At 46.1% G+C, this 18,049-nt stretch overlaps 1 protein-coding gene across 2 annotated transcripts in view; it reads right to left on the reverse strand.

The window, feature by feature from the left end:
• LOC121584691 (neurogenic locus notch homolog protein 1-like) overlaps positions 1-17,128 on the reverse strand; it is a 47,606-nt gene extending 30,478 nt beyond the window's left edge. For both annotated transcript variants that reach the window (XM_045225729.1, XM_045225728.1), the window contains exons 1-2: positions 16,896-17,128; positions 15,576-15,657 (exon numbers count right to left, since the gene is read on the reverse strand). In XM_045225729.1, coding sequence (XP_045081664.1) covers positions 15,576-15,657; positions 16,896-16,953 — 140 coding nt within the window. In that variant the 5' untranslated portion in view covers positions 16,954-17,128. The remainder of the gene's footprint in view (positions 1-15,575; positions 15,658-16,895) is intronic.
• Between the last annotated feature and the right edge of the window lie 921 nt (positions 17,129-18,049).

Here is an 18,049-nt window from a genome sequence, read left to right on the forward strand (position 1 = left end):
TTTGATATCAGTCATCCTCCCAGCAAAGCTTTCACTAATTCCTTGTTAATTCCCCCAAGGCAAAACATTAAGACATGAAAAAAACATGAAGAGTCCTTACTATTGGAGGTTGTTGCGTTTTTGTTCTGTAGTTGCAACTAGTATTGCATTTATTTAAATCTCTAATAGCTGTTGATTACAGCTACTTTGTGTCATTGATTACATAGTGTTACGTCTCAGCAACATTTTAATAACGTTAAAAGTTCTGTCACTCCAAAATACCATAACAGAGTTGTCTATTACTATTAGCCCTGGGGGGCTGGCTAAATCACGTCCCCAAACATTCCCAGGGGGCCGTTGGTTGTGTGAGCGAGGAGACTGGGGGCCTGGGGCAAAGCAGAGACCCCTATGGGGACAGACGTGTTTAGACAGGGTCCCTCTCTCACAGGATTAGGGTGACCAGGGAAAGAAAACATCACATGCTAGGCTGGGCGCTAGCTACACAAACATTAAGGATGCGATGGCATGTCACTATGCTTTAATGCTAGGCTAGGCAACCTTTCCACTCACTGGGATATACCATGGAATCACCCCTTTTTGGTTACAGTGAGCATGTTTGTTAGGATGTTTTTTTCTACAGAGATATAGAGTGCAAAGGAGGAGAAAAGGCCATCTACCAAAGTCCCATCCTTGCCATCCTTGCTATTTTAGGACTATTCTAAATCACTCATCTAATCATGGTCCCATTTATTTTGCTGTGGTGAGAATAATTCATCCTCAGTTCATCCTTGTTCTCTCTAGTTTTACTACAAGCCCTTTCATTTTTCAGATAATTCACATAAGTCGCTATCTTTTTAAATTATGACAGATGTATAAGTATGTAGAAGCATTCCGCCAGGCAGCATTCATAGCAATGCAGTTCTGAAATAGGGGGAGTCTATAAGCCAACCCAGGTCTCCCATAGAGGGGGACACTGCAAACACAGCGGGTGCCTGGTACTGGGGTTGTGAGGCTGGGCATGCGTTGCTTTCTGGGCCATCGTTCCCAAAAGGCTGCAGCCAGGGAGCAGGTGCGCATGTTAATGAGGAGACGGCAGCTGCTGCCTAGCCACCGCTCACTCACCCCTCCCTCCAGCCCTCCATCCTGCGCCCTCCGTGCCCATCTTCTTCCCTCCGTCCCACCATCCCCCGTCCCCAGGAGAATAGCTAGGGCCTGGGCTGCGGGTGTCTGAATGGCCCCCCTACCCCCCAGCCCTGGAGGGGGATAGGATGAGAGGCCCCATTGTTTCTCCTCCCCATTCAGACCTGACCACAGGCAGGCCAGGCCAGGCCGGGCCAGGAGCCTCCAAGCTGAGAGTGCATTCAGCTGTTAAACCTTCTCCTCTCTGTTCCTTCTTCCCTCCGTCCACAAACAACTTTTTCTGCTCTCCTTTCTATCTGGCTCATCCCTGGTCTTCTCTCACTCCCTTTTTTTGGTCCTTCGTTCAGTCTTCTTTTAATTTCCTTACTAGCGACTGTCCTTTCACTCACCCCTCCTCCATGAACCTTCTTTCGCTCTCTTTCCCTCCAACTGTTTTCGCCCACTCTCTCTTTTCATGGCATCCATAGGGTTGACTGGTTTTGTTAGCCACCATATTAGGATTTATGAGTCTCTCTCGACTGGGTCTTCGCTCCAAACACCTTCTGAGTCTGTTTGTTACTTTTCAATGGTCAACCATGGGGGGGTGGGGGGAGGGGTGTTTTGACGACAAGTGAAAGAGGATCCTATAAGTGGAATTTTAAAAACAAACCCCAAACACACTTGAAAGATGCAGAGAGACACAAACAAAAGCTGTCTGAATGAAAGGAAATTTGAAATGGTTTTGGGGGGGGGGGGCAGTGGGAAGCCAGTGAGGACTGAGGAGGTTGCTGTTTTGGAAGGAATGTTAGTGTTTACTCTAAAAAAGCTTTCCCCCGTCTCCTGAACCTCTGGACTGCAGTCCTCAATGGAGGCTTCTGGCAGCCTCACTTTACGGGGCTCCGCAAAAACTCACACCAGTTTTGAAACGGGGCCCAGACCTGCGTGTCCACACAAACAGAGCAACGTCTCTCACAAATGCACCCATACACACACACACACATGTACACACAAGCACATACACAGAGGCCTAGAGAGCTGCCGTTCCTTACAACACAGCCCACTCTCTCACACTGGGGCTTCAAAGACAAATACATAAAGCACCCTCTCCTCTGCCTCGGTCCACGTGGCACCGCTGCTCAAATACACTCTGGCGCTGGCGTTTGCACAGAGTCAACCTCAACACGCGCTAGCCAAGAATGCTAACAGTTTGCTCTTTAACTTGGCGAGAGGTCGACAAATACGCTGTCAGCACAAAATAAGTTTTACAGGACACACACGGCTAACCGTCTTAATGCCTCACAAAGACTATAAAAGGGCAAAACAAAAGACACTCAGCTAACTCTTTTATGGAGTCTTTAGTTTGCCCCATTCAGAACAAACAGCGAAAGGCAGCTTCTGCTACAACAGACTCCTGGCTGCGTCATCTAGAGCTCGCTAATCTCGGCAGCAGGTAAACTTTCTGCTTGAAAGTTAAATAAAGAAGAGCTGAAAAGAGGAGAGGAATCAGAAGCTGTTCAAATATCAGGTGTGTGGCGGGCCAGAGTGGTGTCGCATAACAGGAGAACAGGAGGATCTCTAGTAAGGCTGATGCTGTTGTTGTTATCCTTTCACTGTCGTGCCTTCCTCCCTCCCTGCCCCAGTAGCCTCCATTGTCCTGCTGGGATATATTTTCTTCCTGGCCACCAGTAACTCGTGGCAACAGATCTCTCCCTCTGTGTGTGTGTGTGTGTGTGTGTGTATGTGTTTGCTCATGTGTGTGTGTGTCATTGATGCAGTGTGCATCAGGCGGCTCAGGATCAGCCCAGGCCGGGAGCAGATGTTGTCATGACACCTGACCTCAGGAGCAGACACCACTCTGGGGGTTTCCATACTGTTGGGCCAATCTGCCATCTGTCACTCTCTGAGGTCGCCATGCACAGAAAGGCACTGTGGCTTTGAAGACAGACGGGCACGCAGGCGTACACATGCACACACAGAGGCATACAGGCTCCAGTCTCCCACTTGCCTGCTGTTGTGGCCTACCTCTGGACCTAACAGGGCTGTGCTTTGTTTCAATAGATCCTATCACAGCCATGAAGCCCCTCTATGTTTACCATTGACCTACAGTATCGTACTGTAGTTTCTCTAGAGAGGAAAACAGACCAAGCAGACAAACGGTAATTAGCAGGGAGTGGCTGTCCTATCGCATCTGACCACCGAACATCGGCCGTCATTTTCTATTAATTTCCGACAATTCTACATGTTGAATGCTTGAATCGCCAACTTCGTCGACACCCAACAGGTGATGTACTGCGCAGGGCGGATGTTTTGGTTGGTCTGTCAGTGGTGTAAGAGAAAAATAACACTTGAACTGTTCTAATTTAATTTAATAACAACACCACATATTACTTTGAGAATTGAACCTCTTCTTTTTCAGATTTCAACACAGTGTATCCAAGTAAGTGACAAACTGTTCCATTTTGGGCCTCGAGCTAATCAAGTGTTTTTTTACAAACTGTCTCTCCTTTACATGCCTCCTCCACTTCTTTCTCTTTATGGCACTAAACTGCCTTCAGCCTGGAGTCAAACTGTGCTAGGAACACTATATTCCCCTGCATCACTTCTCTCCACTCTCTTTTCCAGGCTGTTTGGTGTCTGTGCCTTTGCTAAAGTATCCTTTACTCTTGTCTGATCTGTTTAAAAGCACTCCCCCAGGGCCTGCTTTGGTACTGTGCCTCAGCCTCTCTCTCTCTAATCGTATACATGAGAGCTGACCTTCCCAACCCAAATCTGTTAGTGTTCATTAGAGGCCTGTTTATTTGGCCATATTACTGACAGAGCCCATGGGAAAGGAACCGCTCCCCCAGGGACAGGGATACAACACAGAGCAGAGGCAGGAGGACGACAAGGGAGGCAGAAGGAGGACAGGGGAGGCAGGAGGAGGACAGGGGAGGCTGGAGGAGGACAGGGGAGGCTGGGGGAGGACAGAGGTGGCAGGGGGAGGACAGGGGAGGTAGGAGGAGGACAGGGGAGGCAGGAGGAGGACAGGGGAGGCAGGGGAGGACAGGGGTGGCAGGGGAAGGACAGGGGAGGTAGGAGGAGGACAGGGGAGGCATAAGGAGGACAGGGAGGCAGAAGGAGGACAGGGGAGGCAGAAGGAGGACAGGGGAGGCAGGAGGATGACAGGGGAGGCAGAAGGAGCGGCAGGGGAGGCAGAAGGAGAGGCAGGAGGAGACATGGGAGGTAGAAGTTGGGGAGGCAGCAGGATGACAGGGGGGACAGGTGGAGGACAGAGGATACAGGAGGATCCCAGGGAGCCAAGGGGGAGGACAGAGGAGGCAAGAGAAGGACAGTAGAGGCAGGAGAGGAGGGGCAGGTCAGGGGAGGCAGGGGTTGGGGAGGCAGGAGGAGAGGCAGGGTAGGCAGGAGGGTAAGGGGAGGCAGGGCTGGAGGGCAGTAGAGATATGGGGAGAGACAGGAACAGGGACAGGGGTGGGAGGCTGCCTGGGGGACTTCTGACTCATAGCTGCCTTTTCCTAAGACTGGTGGCGCTCACGAGCCAAAAGAAGTCCCCGGAAATTGCGTACTACGTTATAGATGTGCAGATATGTGCACCACGTCATTGCCCTCTCTCTCTAGCTTTACTGTGGATGCATCATGTGCATCTTGCCAGCTGTCACCCATAAGGCGAGGGGCTGAAGCTCATTGGTTGAATCCGAATCACTAGGGGGCTGGCCCACGTGGGGGAAAATTTGGGGAATGGCGCAGCACAGCTTCCAGAAAAGTAATTGCTTTCAAACTAGAGATTTCGTGGCTAATTGGGGGTAAGACAGTAATTTTGCTCATAGATTATGCATGTATGAACTACACATTGATACATCCAGCCCAAAGTGGGAGGTTTAAAAAATACTTAGTAGTCAACAAAGTTTTAGAGCATGTCTTTAAGTGCTTAAAGGTGGCTGAAGGTGTGTGACATGGAAGCAGACCCTGAGGTAGTTACTGTACAGAGTACACTGAGCTAAGTGTTGTTTGATTGAGATCTACCTCTGAGAAAATGAAGTAATCCTAATGTATTTTATGAAGTTTAGGTGATTAAAAAAACAGATGCCCTTGGCGTCAGAATGTTTGTTGCTGTTTTTAAAACTTTAAAAGAACCTCATCACTCCATCCAGAAGAAAGGCATTAGCTTACATTTCATGTTCTCTTTGTTGAGAGTATCCTGTGTGAGTATGTGTGTGTGAAAGATCATAGAACACCTGCCACTGTGAGGCAGAAGTCTTCTGTTTAGAGTTGAATGGCAAAACCACAAGTAATCATGGGTATTATGGAGCGTGCTGCCTTGTGGGTAATGTAAGTACCTTTCAGTTGTTCTGTTATGATCCACAGACAGACAGGTGGTTGGGTTCAAATACACCAATTGAGGAAATGTTCCTCTAAAATTGTATTTCCTGCCCCGCTTCACACGCAAGACTGCGTGGCTGTCAGTCATATTAGCCGGTGATCAAAGTTTATGTGATTTTTCTTGGCATGTGTCACCCCTCCGGTACAAATATCTCTAATCCGACGTTGAAGTTCCCCAACATCAAGTCACTACAATCAGTCAGAACAGAACAGAATAGAACAGTTAGCGGCTCAGCTCAGCCTCTCTTTCTCTCCACTGAGGTTTGTGCCAAAGGGAAGCTATCACCGGCCCCGGCAGCTCATGAAAGCACAGGGTAAAAACATTTGAATTAAATCACTTTTTGACAGCACCCCTTTCGATCTGAATGAAACCTTCCATACATACAGTATTTGCCCATTGTAGAAGTGGTCAGAAAGTGACTTTTTGGACCTGAATGGCAAAACTTTCAAGAGATGAAGGTGATCAAAGTTGACCCATTTTGCATACCCCACCATACCATGAGACGACATCCATGTCTTCATCACTGGAAAAGATAAACGGTTGAGATTGATACTTAAAAGCTTCCAAACAGGGTTTTGTAACTATTTTATCATTTCTGGGGGAAAAAAAAAAGACTATTTCTTTACACCACTTTTTTCAAGAAATAAACAAATATTTTCCAGTGATGGTATGGTGGGGAATGCAAAATGGATCAACTTTGAGCACCTTTATCTCCTGAATGTTTTGGCATTCAGGTCCAAAAGGTCACTTTCTGACCACTTTCTGACCACTCTTCCATGGGCAAAAACATCTATGGAAAGTTTTGTTTAAATCAAAAGGGATGCTGTCAAAAAGTGATTAAATTAAAAATGGATTTACCCCACAGGGCCCTGTGTGATGATATGATTACAAGCAATACAGCACCTTTTCTTTTCCCAGTCCTTCGAGGCTGTTTCCTGTTTTCTGAATGAAAGGATGGGTTGTGGTGGTGGTGGTGGTGGGAGGGGGGGGGGGGGTATGGGCCTCATCTGCCCGTAGCAAACAGAGGTTGTATTGAAGCATCCCTGGCCAGAGACAATGGCCGCTTTCATTCATGATGATACTGTAGTCAGTCACCACCACACCACACAATTAATGGGCCTGCTTCTTATTTAACTTCAGTCAGAGAGTTTTAACACACACGTAGCTACGCAGCTAGGCAATCTAGCTAGCTATCCTGAAGGGAATTCAATAAAGCCTGGACAGAAACCTGAGAGATTGATTATCTGAGGTTATCTCAGTTCCAGCTCTTTGAATACAGTGCCTGTAGATTAGAACATGTCATAGAAGCCTCTGCCTCAGGCGCTAACTGGGCTATTTCTGTCTGTCTGAAGGAAGGGTGACTGGCTGTTACTAAAGAATACTTATTTTACCAGCCAGGCTCATAGACAGGCAGCGCAGGGGACATCTATGCTAGTGTGTGACGTACCAATTACTGATGCCTCAATTTAGCAGACATCCTCACATCAACAGCAAGCTGGAGACGCTGCAGTGACATATTGGAGTGGCCGGAGGGAGACAGGCTGTTACTGCAGATGACTTATCTCATCAGGCAAAGTAGTGCTCTACATAGGAAATAGGGTCCATGGGCCCTGGTCAAAAGTAGTGCCTACATAGGGATTAGGGTCCCATTGTGATTAGGTCTATCTACAGTACATGACAGGTTGGTGAGTGACAGGCAGCCAAGCCAGCCATATTGCCCAATATGCACTGGCCCAGTCTCATCCATACCACATCACCTCCAAATCTTCCCTCTCCAGTGACGGACTAAGCCCTCCTTTGAAGTATAAGAGGTCACGTGACTCACTGTAGTTTTGAGGAGTAGTTTTGAGGAGTCTCTTCTGTTTGCCTGCCGACTGACTGAGGTATGTGAACTCTGGGCATGGCAGCCCTCTCCGGACCATCGATCTCTCATCTCTCTGTCTGAGGCTTGGAGGCTAAGCCCCTTGATTCTAGCCATCCCAGATAGGGTTGAATATTCCGGTATTTTACAAATGTTCCATCCCGAGATTAAATCACTTTTCTCCCAGGTAACCCGGTATTTCTCGCCCAAACCGGAAATGTCATTCTTACGCATATAAATATTTGGCCCTGATGAGCCCTACATTAAATATATTTTATGAGCCCTACATTAAAGATATGTTATGAGCCCAAGCCCAAAAAAGCCCAAATGATTGTGCTGTTATCCAATACATAGCCTATGATATATAGACTAGCGCATATTATGCACAACAGAAAAACTTTAAAGCCCATAGATGTAGCTATGCTCTCCTGGGTAAATGAATGAAACAAGCTCCAGTAAGCTAATATTGTTGAGTGTGGACTGTATTACTGTACTGTATTGTATCATACTGTATTATATGGAATAGAATTACGCACCTCGTTCAAACCATGAAGCTGGGAGAGAACATGTGATCCTGGTGCAGGATATGCGGCCTACAAAGTAACAATTATTGAATAGCATTTTTTTTTTTTTCACACTACCAGTCAAAAGTTTGGACACACCTACTCATTCAAGGCTTTTCTTTGTTTTGACAATTTTTTACATTGTAGAATAATAGTGAAGACATCAAAACTATGAAATAACACATATGGAATCATGTAGTAACCAAAAAAAGTGTTAAACAAATCAAAATATATGTTATATTTGAGATTCTTCAAATAGCCACCCTTTGCCTTAATGACAGCTTTGCACACTCTTGGCATTCTCTCAACCAGCTTCATGATATAGTCACCTGGAATGCATTTCAATTAACAGGTGTGCCTTCTTAAAAGTTAATTTGTGGAATTTATTTCCTTCTTAATTCGTTTGAGCCAATCAGTTGTGTTGTGACAATAATAATAATAAGCCATTTAGCAGACGATTTTATCCAAAGCGACTTACAGTCATGTGTGCATACATTTTTACGTATGGGTGGTCCCGGGGATCGAACCCACTACCCTGGCTTTACAAGCACCATGCTCTACCAATTGAGCTACAGAGGACCACAAGGTGGGGGGTGGGGGGTGGGGGGGGGGTATACAGAAGATAGCCCTATTTGGTAAAAGAACAAGTCCATATTATGGCAAGAACAGCTCAAATAAGCAAAGAGAAACGACAGTCCATCATTACTTTAAGACATGAAGGTCAGTCAATACGGAACATTTCAAGAACTTTTAAAGTTTCTTCAAGTGCAGTCGCAAAAACCATCAAGCACTATGATGAAACTGGCTCTCATGAGGACCGCCACAGGAATGGAAGAGCCAGAGTTACCTCTGCTGCAGAGGATAAGTTCATTAGCGTTAACAGCCTCAGAAATTGCAGCCCAAATAAATGCTTCACAGAGTTCAAGTAACAGACACATCTCAACATCAACTGTTCAGAGGAGACTGCTGCAAAGAAACCACTACTAAAGGACACCAATAAGAAGAAGAGACTTGCTTGGGCCAAGAAACAGGAGCAATGGACACCAGACATTTACATTTACATTTACGTCATTTAGCAGACGCTCTTATCCAGAGCGACTTACAAATTGGTGCATTCAACTTATGATAGCCAGTGGGACAACCACTTTTTTTTTATGGGGGGTTGGGGGAGGGATTACTTTTATACTATTCCAGGTATTCCTTAAAGAGGTAGGGTTTCAAGTGTCTCCGGAAGGTGGTCAGTGACTCCGCTGTCCTGGCGTCGTGGGGGAGCTTGTTCCACCATTGGGGTGCCAGAGCAGCGAATAGCTTTCACTGGGCTGAACGGGAACTGTGCTTCCGTAGAGGTAGGGGGGCTAGCAGGCCAGAGGTGGATGAACGTAGTGCCCTCGTTTGGGTGTAGGGTCTGATCAGAGCCTGAAGGTAAGGAGGTGCCGTTCCCCTCACAGCTCCGTAGGCAAGCACCATGGTCTTGTAGTAGATGCGAGCCTCAACTGGAAGCCAGTGGAGTGTGCGGAGGAGCGGGGTGACATGAGAGAACTTGGGAAGGTTGAACACCAGATGGGCTGCAGCGTTCTGGATAAGTTGTAGGGGTTCAATGGCACAGGCAGGGAGCCCAGCCAACAGCGAGTTGCAGTAATCCAGACGGGAGATGACAAGTGCCTGGATTAGGACCCGTGCCGCTTTCTGTGTAGAAAATGTCGGTGGAAATTTGTCCTTAGGTCTTGAGTCCAAATTAGAGATTTTTGGTTCCAACCACCGTGTCTTTGTGAGATGCGGTGTGGGTGAACGGATGATCTCCGAATGTGTATTTCCCACCGTAAAGCATGGAGAAAGAGGTGTTATGATGTGGAGGTGCTTTGCTGGTGGCACTGTCTGTGATTTATTTAGAATTCAAGGCACACTTAACCAGCATGGCTACCACAGCATTCTGTTGCGATACGCCATCCCATCTGGTTTGGGCTTAGCGAGACTATCATTTGTTTTTCAACAGGACAATGACCCAACACACCTCCAGGCTGTGTAAGGGCTATTTTACCAAGAAGGAGAGTGATGGAGTGCTGCATCACATGACCTGGCCTCCACAATCCCCCGACCTCAACCCAATTGAGATGGTTTGGGATGAGTCGGACTGCAGAGTGAAGGAAAAGCAGCCAACAAGTGCTCAGCATATGTGGGAACTCCTTCAAGACGGTTGGAAAAGCATTCCAGGTGAAGCTGGTTGAGAGAATGCCAAGAGTGTGCAAAGCTGTCATCAAGGCAAAGGGTGATGAGATGATACATGCATTGTGAACTGCGCTCCATACTGAGATGCGCTGTCTGTCCCCACCCTGAGCATTGATGATTGATCATACAGATAGCCGAAAGAAGGCCATAGAGAAGACAGATTTAGACATCGCATATAGTTTAACAGTTCCATTTCACGTCATACTGTTCATAGAAATTATGTATTAGAATTTACTGGTTTCTCGCAGTTATTTATACCGGTTAACCCGGTTCCCGCTACTCAACCCTAATCCCAGAGCCTCGCCAGGAGCATGGATCATATCTATCTCTCTCCTGGCTCTGCTGGGCTCAGCTTGGCCCTACACTGCACTGCTTTCTATTACTGTCATGTCATCCTGCTAGATGAAAGGCCTCCTTCAAGGCCTCAGAGATAAACTACCCTGATCCTGGTGGCTCTCATTCGCCAGTCCAGATATGAGGTGGGGCCGCGGTATTCATGGCATGGAATGTAAAGTAGGCATCCCTGCAGTACTATATAAAACTGAAGCATTGGATGGCACTTGACCTGGGAAAACCACTTGTCTTGACTTCAGATCAGCATGGTTTTATTTGAGGTGAAAGAACGTCGTAATCCTGTTACAAATGGAAACATGGCAGTGGAAAGACACTTTCTGTCTGCTCAGGGAAGGAGTTTCATGGAGACCATCAAACATAGTATGTAGCCCATATCATTCAGTGGGTTAGACAGGCTGTAACACAGAGAGACACCACCACACCTCACCACACCCCACTCTCTCTCTGTGAGCATCTCATAAAAATTCCAACATAAGGCCTTTGGTATACATAGAGCTGGGCGATATGGAAAAAAATCCATATCTCGATAAATTGCTTGAATTGATGCGATAATGATAACTAGAACGTTAAGTTTATAACATTAATGTGCACCACAGTTATCCTTTAAACTACTACAACTAGTTTGATGGTTGTAGCCATCAACTGTCCCATTAACAATCCCCCATATTAGAAACTTATTTCATTTCAAACTTTCTCTAGCATAGAATACTTATTGTATTGAACGATATCAGCAAAATGCCTACGATAAGTGATCAGTATGATCGGTGTCGATGATTTTCGGCTTATCGTCCCAGCTCTACTCTACAGTACCTTGTGGGTTGATTGGTAATTCATTAGGCCTAACTTACAACATGAAAAGGCACAGTGGTGACCCGTCATTCAGGGCAGGTGTTTTGAGCCCCACATTTTTAGCTAAAAAAAAGGCTTGCCTGTTTTGCATGTTGTTTTGGCATTAATGCGTGTCGCATATCAGTTTGCAAACAATGTAAAAAAAATATAAATAATATTTGACTTAATACAGCCGCATACAAACATGGTCTCTTATTTGCTTTCTTGAGTAAGGCAGCTCCAAAATGCAGGTGTTTCAGCCTAGCTCAGTGCTTTCTGTGGTGGTGGGGCAGCCAGCGGAAAATACGAAGCGTAGGTGTTGGTAATGTTTTCTAGTTGCTCCGTGATTGGCTCAGTGTTCTGTCACTCATGGGCACACTTTGTCACCGCCAAGTCTAAGGGTAGAGCTCGAAATTTCAAGCCCCTTGGGTGCTGCCATAGAGTTACATTAGAAGTGCCCATCCAAGAAGGCTTAAGGTCATTGGTCACAGATAAAATGACGTCAAATCACGTTGTAGCCTATAACCTGTTTTAGAGAAATGTAATCATTGAATATTGTAAGAGCTTTCATTGTCTGCTTATATGCCTCCTTTATTTATCCTACGGTTCTGACTTGGTGTACAGGGAGAACACTGTAAGAACGGCCCATGTTCTGAATTCTGTCGCTGTACATTTAAAAAGTGCTGAACAAATAGTTATATTGACTACGTCCGTCCTAGCTCGCTCATTAATGTCTTAATCGAAATTACAGATTGCCTCTTATCCACTTGTCGTCCCCTTATGCCATAGTTTGTACATCTCAATTGTCAGTAGAAACTTGTTGAAGCAAGTCAGCCATATCAGCAATGTTTTTTTTAAAGGCAGTAAATGAGGCTGAATTAACTGTTTCTCTGCCAGACAAGGCTCCGCTGATAGCCAGGTGTAGCGGTGGTAAGGTGTTGGGACTGCTGTTGGGACTCTGCTGTTGGGACAGCTTTATGTAGGCCCTAACAGTTTGTGGGCACCGTTTGTCACCGTTATAGTGCAATTGTTTAGTGTTGTGTTGTGTAGTGGCTATGCTGGCATGCATCCCACATACATTTATTTTTTTGCCCCACCAAGATTTACATGCTAAAATCACCACTGAAAAGGCACCATGTTAATTATCTGCAGAAATAATAATAATAATAATAATATGCCATTTAGCAGACACTTTTATCCAAAGCGACTTACAGTCATGCGTGCATACATTTTTGTGTATGGAGAACCCACCTGGAAGCAATTAGACCATCCAGGCATTCACTTATATTGGAGGCCTTACTGTATTATTTTCCCACAATGCTCACAACATTTAGCAACAATTCAGTAGGATCTGCCACACAATTCTTCCATTTTGAAAAGACACTGGTGAGAAATGCTTGTTGAAGATTCAATTGTTATGGAAAGAAACTAGCAGCATTGTTAACATTAGGCCACAGTATTAGTATTAGATCAATCTGATAGGGTGCACTTAGCTTGCTCCGCCAAATGTTCCCATTTCAGGCACTTTTTCACATCACTGCACTGTTTAAAGTTTGTCAAAACACTGTTTAAAGGCCCAGTGCAGTCAAAATTCAGTTTTCCTGTGTTTTATATCATATTGTACAACAGCTGAAACTAACACTGTAAAAGTGTGAAAAGATTTGAACAGTGTTATTTCCTGATAGTTGCTGGTTGAAAATACAATATACACAGGACCTTCTAATCAGCAGGTTTGCATGGGCAGGAGTTTTGGCTTTCCATGGTGACATCACCATGCGGTAAATTGGTTAATAGACCAATAAGAAAGAATTTCAAACCTCTCTGCCAATAACAGCTAGTTTTCCGTTTTCCCCTCCCCACTCAGACCACTCCCAGACAGTCCTAGCAAGATTCTTGGTTGAGGAATAGTTTTTTGCTAAAAAGCTATTTGTGCTCATTTTAATGGAAATCTATTACAGCAAGGCACTTAATTGTGGCCCAGAAATTATTTGACATTGATATAAAAATGGCTGCATTGGGCCTTTAAAGTTTGTCCAAACATACTGTATATCCATAAACAAACAGCATTTCCTGCAATTAACACTAGAGAAGACACAACCTCTGACCTCTGCCTGTACATTTCAGGCACATTGTGTGATTGTCAACTCTTGCTACTGCGTAATAATAATAAAATAATAAGCATAGTAAAAGATACACAAAATTAGGCCTAGTGAAAAACTCCACCCCTCTCCAAGAAACATGGTGCTCCAGTCTAGCAGGCCGCTCATCACAATCTCCATGTTTAATTAGAAGAGTCTGAGGACAGTGAGAGGCACAATGATGGCTTTGTGGCCCAACAAGGGGGTTCTGCCAGACAGAATTAAGATGTGGCCAAGAGCCAAAATGGCTGCCTGGGCATGCAGGAGCCAAGAGCAGACCCGGCCTGATTGAGCTGCTCCGCCAGCCCAGCTTCACCACACTCCACTGCAGCTCAGTAAGACGACACTGGCACTTCAATGCCACGCTGGAAACAGAGCCAATGTTCAGGTAGCCTTAATGGAACAGGGGGTAAGAGGGTTCAGGGGACAATAGAAGTTCTATGTGTCGGTGATGTAGAAGAGCTACTCAACACTTTGTACAGAACTGCTCCTTTCACTTTCAAAAACAGTGAATAACAACAACATCAAAAACAACCTGAGATATGCATTACAACTTGTTTACTAACTTCCAGTTTCCTTGCATATCGGCTCCCAATTATGAAACCATCCAGTCTAATTACCCTCTACCGCCATCTGTCCTACTGATTGAATTCTCTCAGAGAGAGAGAAAGCCCATTCAACATTCAACAGGGGGACAAAACCCTTGAGCAGGGAGAGCAGGGGTAGGACAGAGGGAGTAGGGGGTAGGACGGGGCAGTAGGGGGTAGGACGGGGGGAGTAGGGGGTAGAGGGTAGGACGGGGGGAGTAGGGGTAGGACGGGGGAGTAGGGGGTAGGACGGGGCAGTAGGGGGTAGGACGGGGGAGAGGCAGTAGGTCAGGGGGGAGTAGGGGGTAGGACGAGGGAGTAGGGGGTAAGACGGGGGGAGTAGGGGGGTAGGACGGGGGGAGTAGGGGGGTAGGACGGGGGAGTAGGGGGTAGGACGGGGGAGTAGGGGGTAGGACGGGGGAGTAGGGGGTAGGACGGGGGGAGTAGGGGGTAGGACGGGGGAGTAGGGGGTAGGACGGGGGAGTAGGGGGTAGGACGGGGAGTAGGGGGTAGGACGGGGGGAGTAGGTGTAGGACGGGGGAGTAGGGGGTAGGACGGGGGGAGTAGGGGGTAGGACGGGGGGAGTAGGGGGGTAGGACGGGGGGAGTAGGGGGGTAGGATGGAGGGAATAGGGGTAGGACAGAGAGAGTAGGGAGTAGTAGGGGTAGGACGGGGGAGTAGGGGGTAGGACGGGGGGAGTAGGTGTAGGACGGGGGAGTAGGGGGTAGGACGGGGGAGTAGGTGTAGGGACGGGGGAGTAGGGGGTAGGACGGGGGAGTAGGGGGTAGGACGGGGGAGTAGGGGGTAGGACGGGGGGAGTAGGGGGTAGGACGGGGGGAGTAGGGGGTAGGACGGGGGGAGTAGGGGGTAGGACGGGGGAGTAGGTGTAGGACGGGGGGAGTAGGGGGTAGGACGGGGGGAGTAGGTGTAGGACGGGGGGAGTAGGGGGGTAGGATGGAGGGAATAGGGGTAGGACAGAGAGAGTAGGGAGTAGTAGGGGTAGGACGGGGGGAGTAGGGGGTAGGACGGGGGAGTAGGGGGTAGGACAGAGGCCACAGCCAGCACTCTGGGAAGCCTCACACAGATTAGTCACACAGAATTAATCTGACTGGAGAACAATGGCCGCCGAGCTTCTGGCAAAGTCCAGCTGTCGCTCCGTGAAAGAAAAGAGAAAGAAGATTTAGGGCCCAGAGTGACTGTCTCGAACGTAGACTTCTGCTGGAGAGAGGGAGCCTGCATTCAGTAGCAGTGGGCAAGGCTGGGCAGGCCACGAAACACACAGACACAGCGACCCCCGGTGCAGTCCTCATCAATAAGCCTGGGTTGTGTTTGCCTTCCAAGAATAGGCATGTGCTGCTCTCTGTGAGAACTGAAAATGCCTTCAGAGGCCTCAGCTCAACATGATAAAATTAAACAACTTTTTGGGATATGTCATTTACTAAATGATCTCTGGAATGTATAATATGTGTTTTATAAACAGGCTGCAGGTGTTTGCTGTGCATTTTTGCCTCTAGTCAAATAATGGGATTTGAAACTTACTTGCACTCTCCATTTCCATCAGCTGTGGCCTCACACCTCCCCAGGTTCAAACACAACTCGGTGGACATAGAGCATCTTAAGCCTGCAAACAGAATGTGTCAATACAACAACAACAACAACACATTCCAAGTACAAATACTCTTGTCTTCTTTCCATTTTCACAATTGAGGAGAAGATTTTCATATACACAGTCATCACCATTTTCATCAATGGATGATTTTGGAAAAGCAGCAAGACATGAACAAAATAACACCCAAATGCTTTGTTAACTAAACCACGAGTAGTAAATGACAGAACTGTCCCTAATGACGATGATTGTAAGGCCTAGGTGTGACTACAGCCATCTTGAAGTGCAGTTTGAGGTGAAAGGGACTTCACACCACACTGGTAGGTGCATTCTTCTTCCGTTTGCAGCTGTCCCATAGAATGTACTATACTTGGGGAGTAACATGGCGCTGCGAAAACGGTTCTGTGTAACTCGACTCAAAACTACCCCAATGGCCGATGCTTGAGTTTTCATATTCCTGTGAAAAGTTATAGACTGAACGGTGAACTTTCTGGCAAACAATTCATGCACAGCGAACCGTCTGTTGCAGCGTGTCTGGCACCAGGTTGGTCTGGCGCGAGCTGCGTCTGCGAGCGGAGAGTGCAACAGCTGTCTAGCGAGAGGCGCACGCACAAAGAATACATCCACATGAAATTTATTGAGGAAATAGAAACAATATCCAATAAAACCTACATAGAAAGTATACGTTGGAATGAGAATTAGTTATAACGCCGTACAGAGCAGTTATACATACATCTTAATTGGTTATCAGTGCGTTGTGGGGGCTCAAATCACTGTAAATGAAAAAACTTTCTCACCACAATTGTGGGAATCATGCATGAGACTACAACCACTATCAATATGTCTGATGTTGACAATGTAATGCCTGGCTATCTGTGAATACAAAATAAACTTTAGATAGAAACAAAACTGAAGCTGACGAAAAATGAAGCACAACTAAAGAGGCACTTTTGCCAAGTAATTCCCATATGTCAAGCCATCATCAAAGAGAGAAGCTGCCTTTGAAAAAACGCTTGGAGATCGAATGCAACAAGTGCAACGTTCTGAGATCGTTCTACAATCAAGTTTGCGACTTCTTCCTATTTGTTGTTGCCTGCACATCATAATTTACTTTGCACTAATACGAGTGTATGTAAATTAATTCATGGAAAACATCTCCGTAATAGGCTAAATGTATAATTTCACCTTTTTTAATTAATATTTAGCCACTGTGTATCGAACCAAACATGGTGTAATATTATTATTGCACATACCTCGTGTTAGAACAATCAGCGACAACAGGAAAGTTAGTTTCACAAAGAAAGGATGCATTCCTTTTTTTCTGATTTAAAATTGATATATAATTCCACCTGGAGTTATCATAGATCCTATTTTATTTTCCTCTTCGACAATTAAAAAAACGTCGAATTCATAATTTCATAGATCCAAAAAAGTAACAGTTTGCAGCGCGTCTCTGTGAACTCCGTAGCCTACATGCAATGTTGCCACTCCAGTTTCCGAGTTGTAAATGACTTGAGGGAGTCAATTCTCCATTCGCATGTCCACATCTAGGGGCGTTATTCTTCCGTACTACAAAAGGCTTGTTCACATTGGCAGTTTGAAGTGACTCAATTATTATTATTTTTTTCGAATCTGTTCTTTTTCCTACAGTTTGAACAGCGAAAAGCACATGGAATCAGATATTTCAAGCCACATTTCAAACCACTTTCGTAGGTGGTTTGAAGTCAGATACAACTCTGATTCCTGGCCATGGGACTTGTGTCTGAATGGTCAAATCTGATTTATTTGCCCTCAAGTGGTTTTTAGACCGTTATTTGGCACATCTTGTTGCTTGCTAGCTACTCTGTTGACAGTTTGCCAAGAACATGTGGTACAGTCCCTTGTGGCGCAGTTGGTAGCGCATGGCACTTACAATGCTAGGATTGTGGGTTCGATTCCCATGGGGGACCAGTACGAAAACATATTCACTCGCTACTGTAAGTCGCTCTGGATAAGAGTGTCTGCTAAAATGTAAAAATAATAATGTATCTAGCTTGTTGATTGTTCACAAACAAGTAGCTAGGTAGTTGACTGCTGTGGCTAGCCAAAAATGATCTTGTTTTGAAAGTTGGATCATCTTATCCTTTGAGGCTTTAAAGTGTTCTTAACAGTATGACTTTGAACATTCAAAGCAACTGGGACGTCCATGGCAGGCATTGTTGTCACCTTAGCTTGCTACATAACATCTGAGTGGTCAAGTTCTTTTTGCATGCCCTGGGTGAGTGGAGTTTGCTCATTTTAGATCATTCCATTGGTCCTTAAGTGAAATCTACACCCACCCGGGGCACCAGGCCATGCAAAACAAACTCCTCGAGGGATTATAGCCATTTCAGCAAATGACTGATGTCTGAACACACACAAATCCGAT

The sequence above is a fragment of the Coregonus clupeaformis genome, chromosome 16 (genome assembly GCF_020615455.1).
Source record: "Coregonus clupeaformis isolate EN_2021a chromosome 16, ASM2061545v1, whole genome shotgun sequence".
In the NCBI taxonomy this organism is placed as follows: Eukaryota; Metazoa; Chordata; class Actinopteri; order Salmoniformes; family Salmonidae; genus Coregonus; species Coregonus clupeaformis.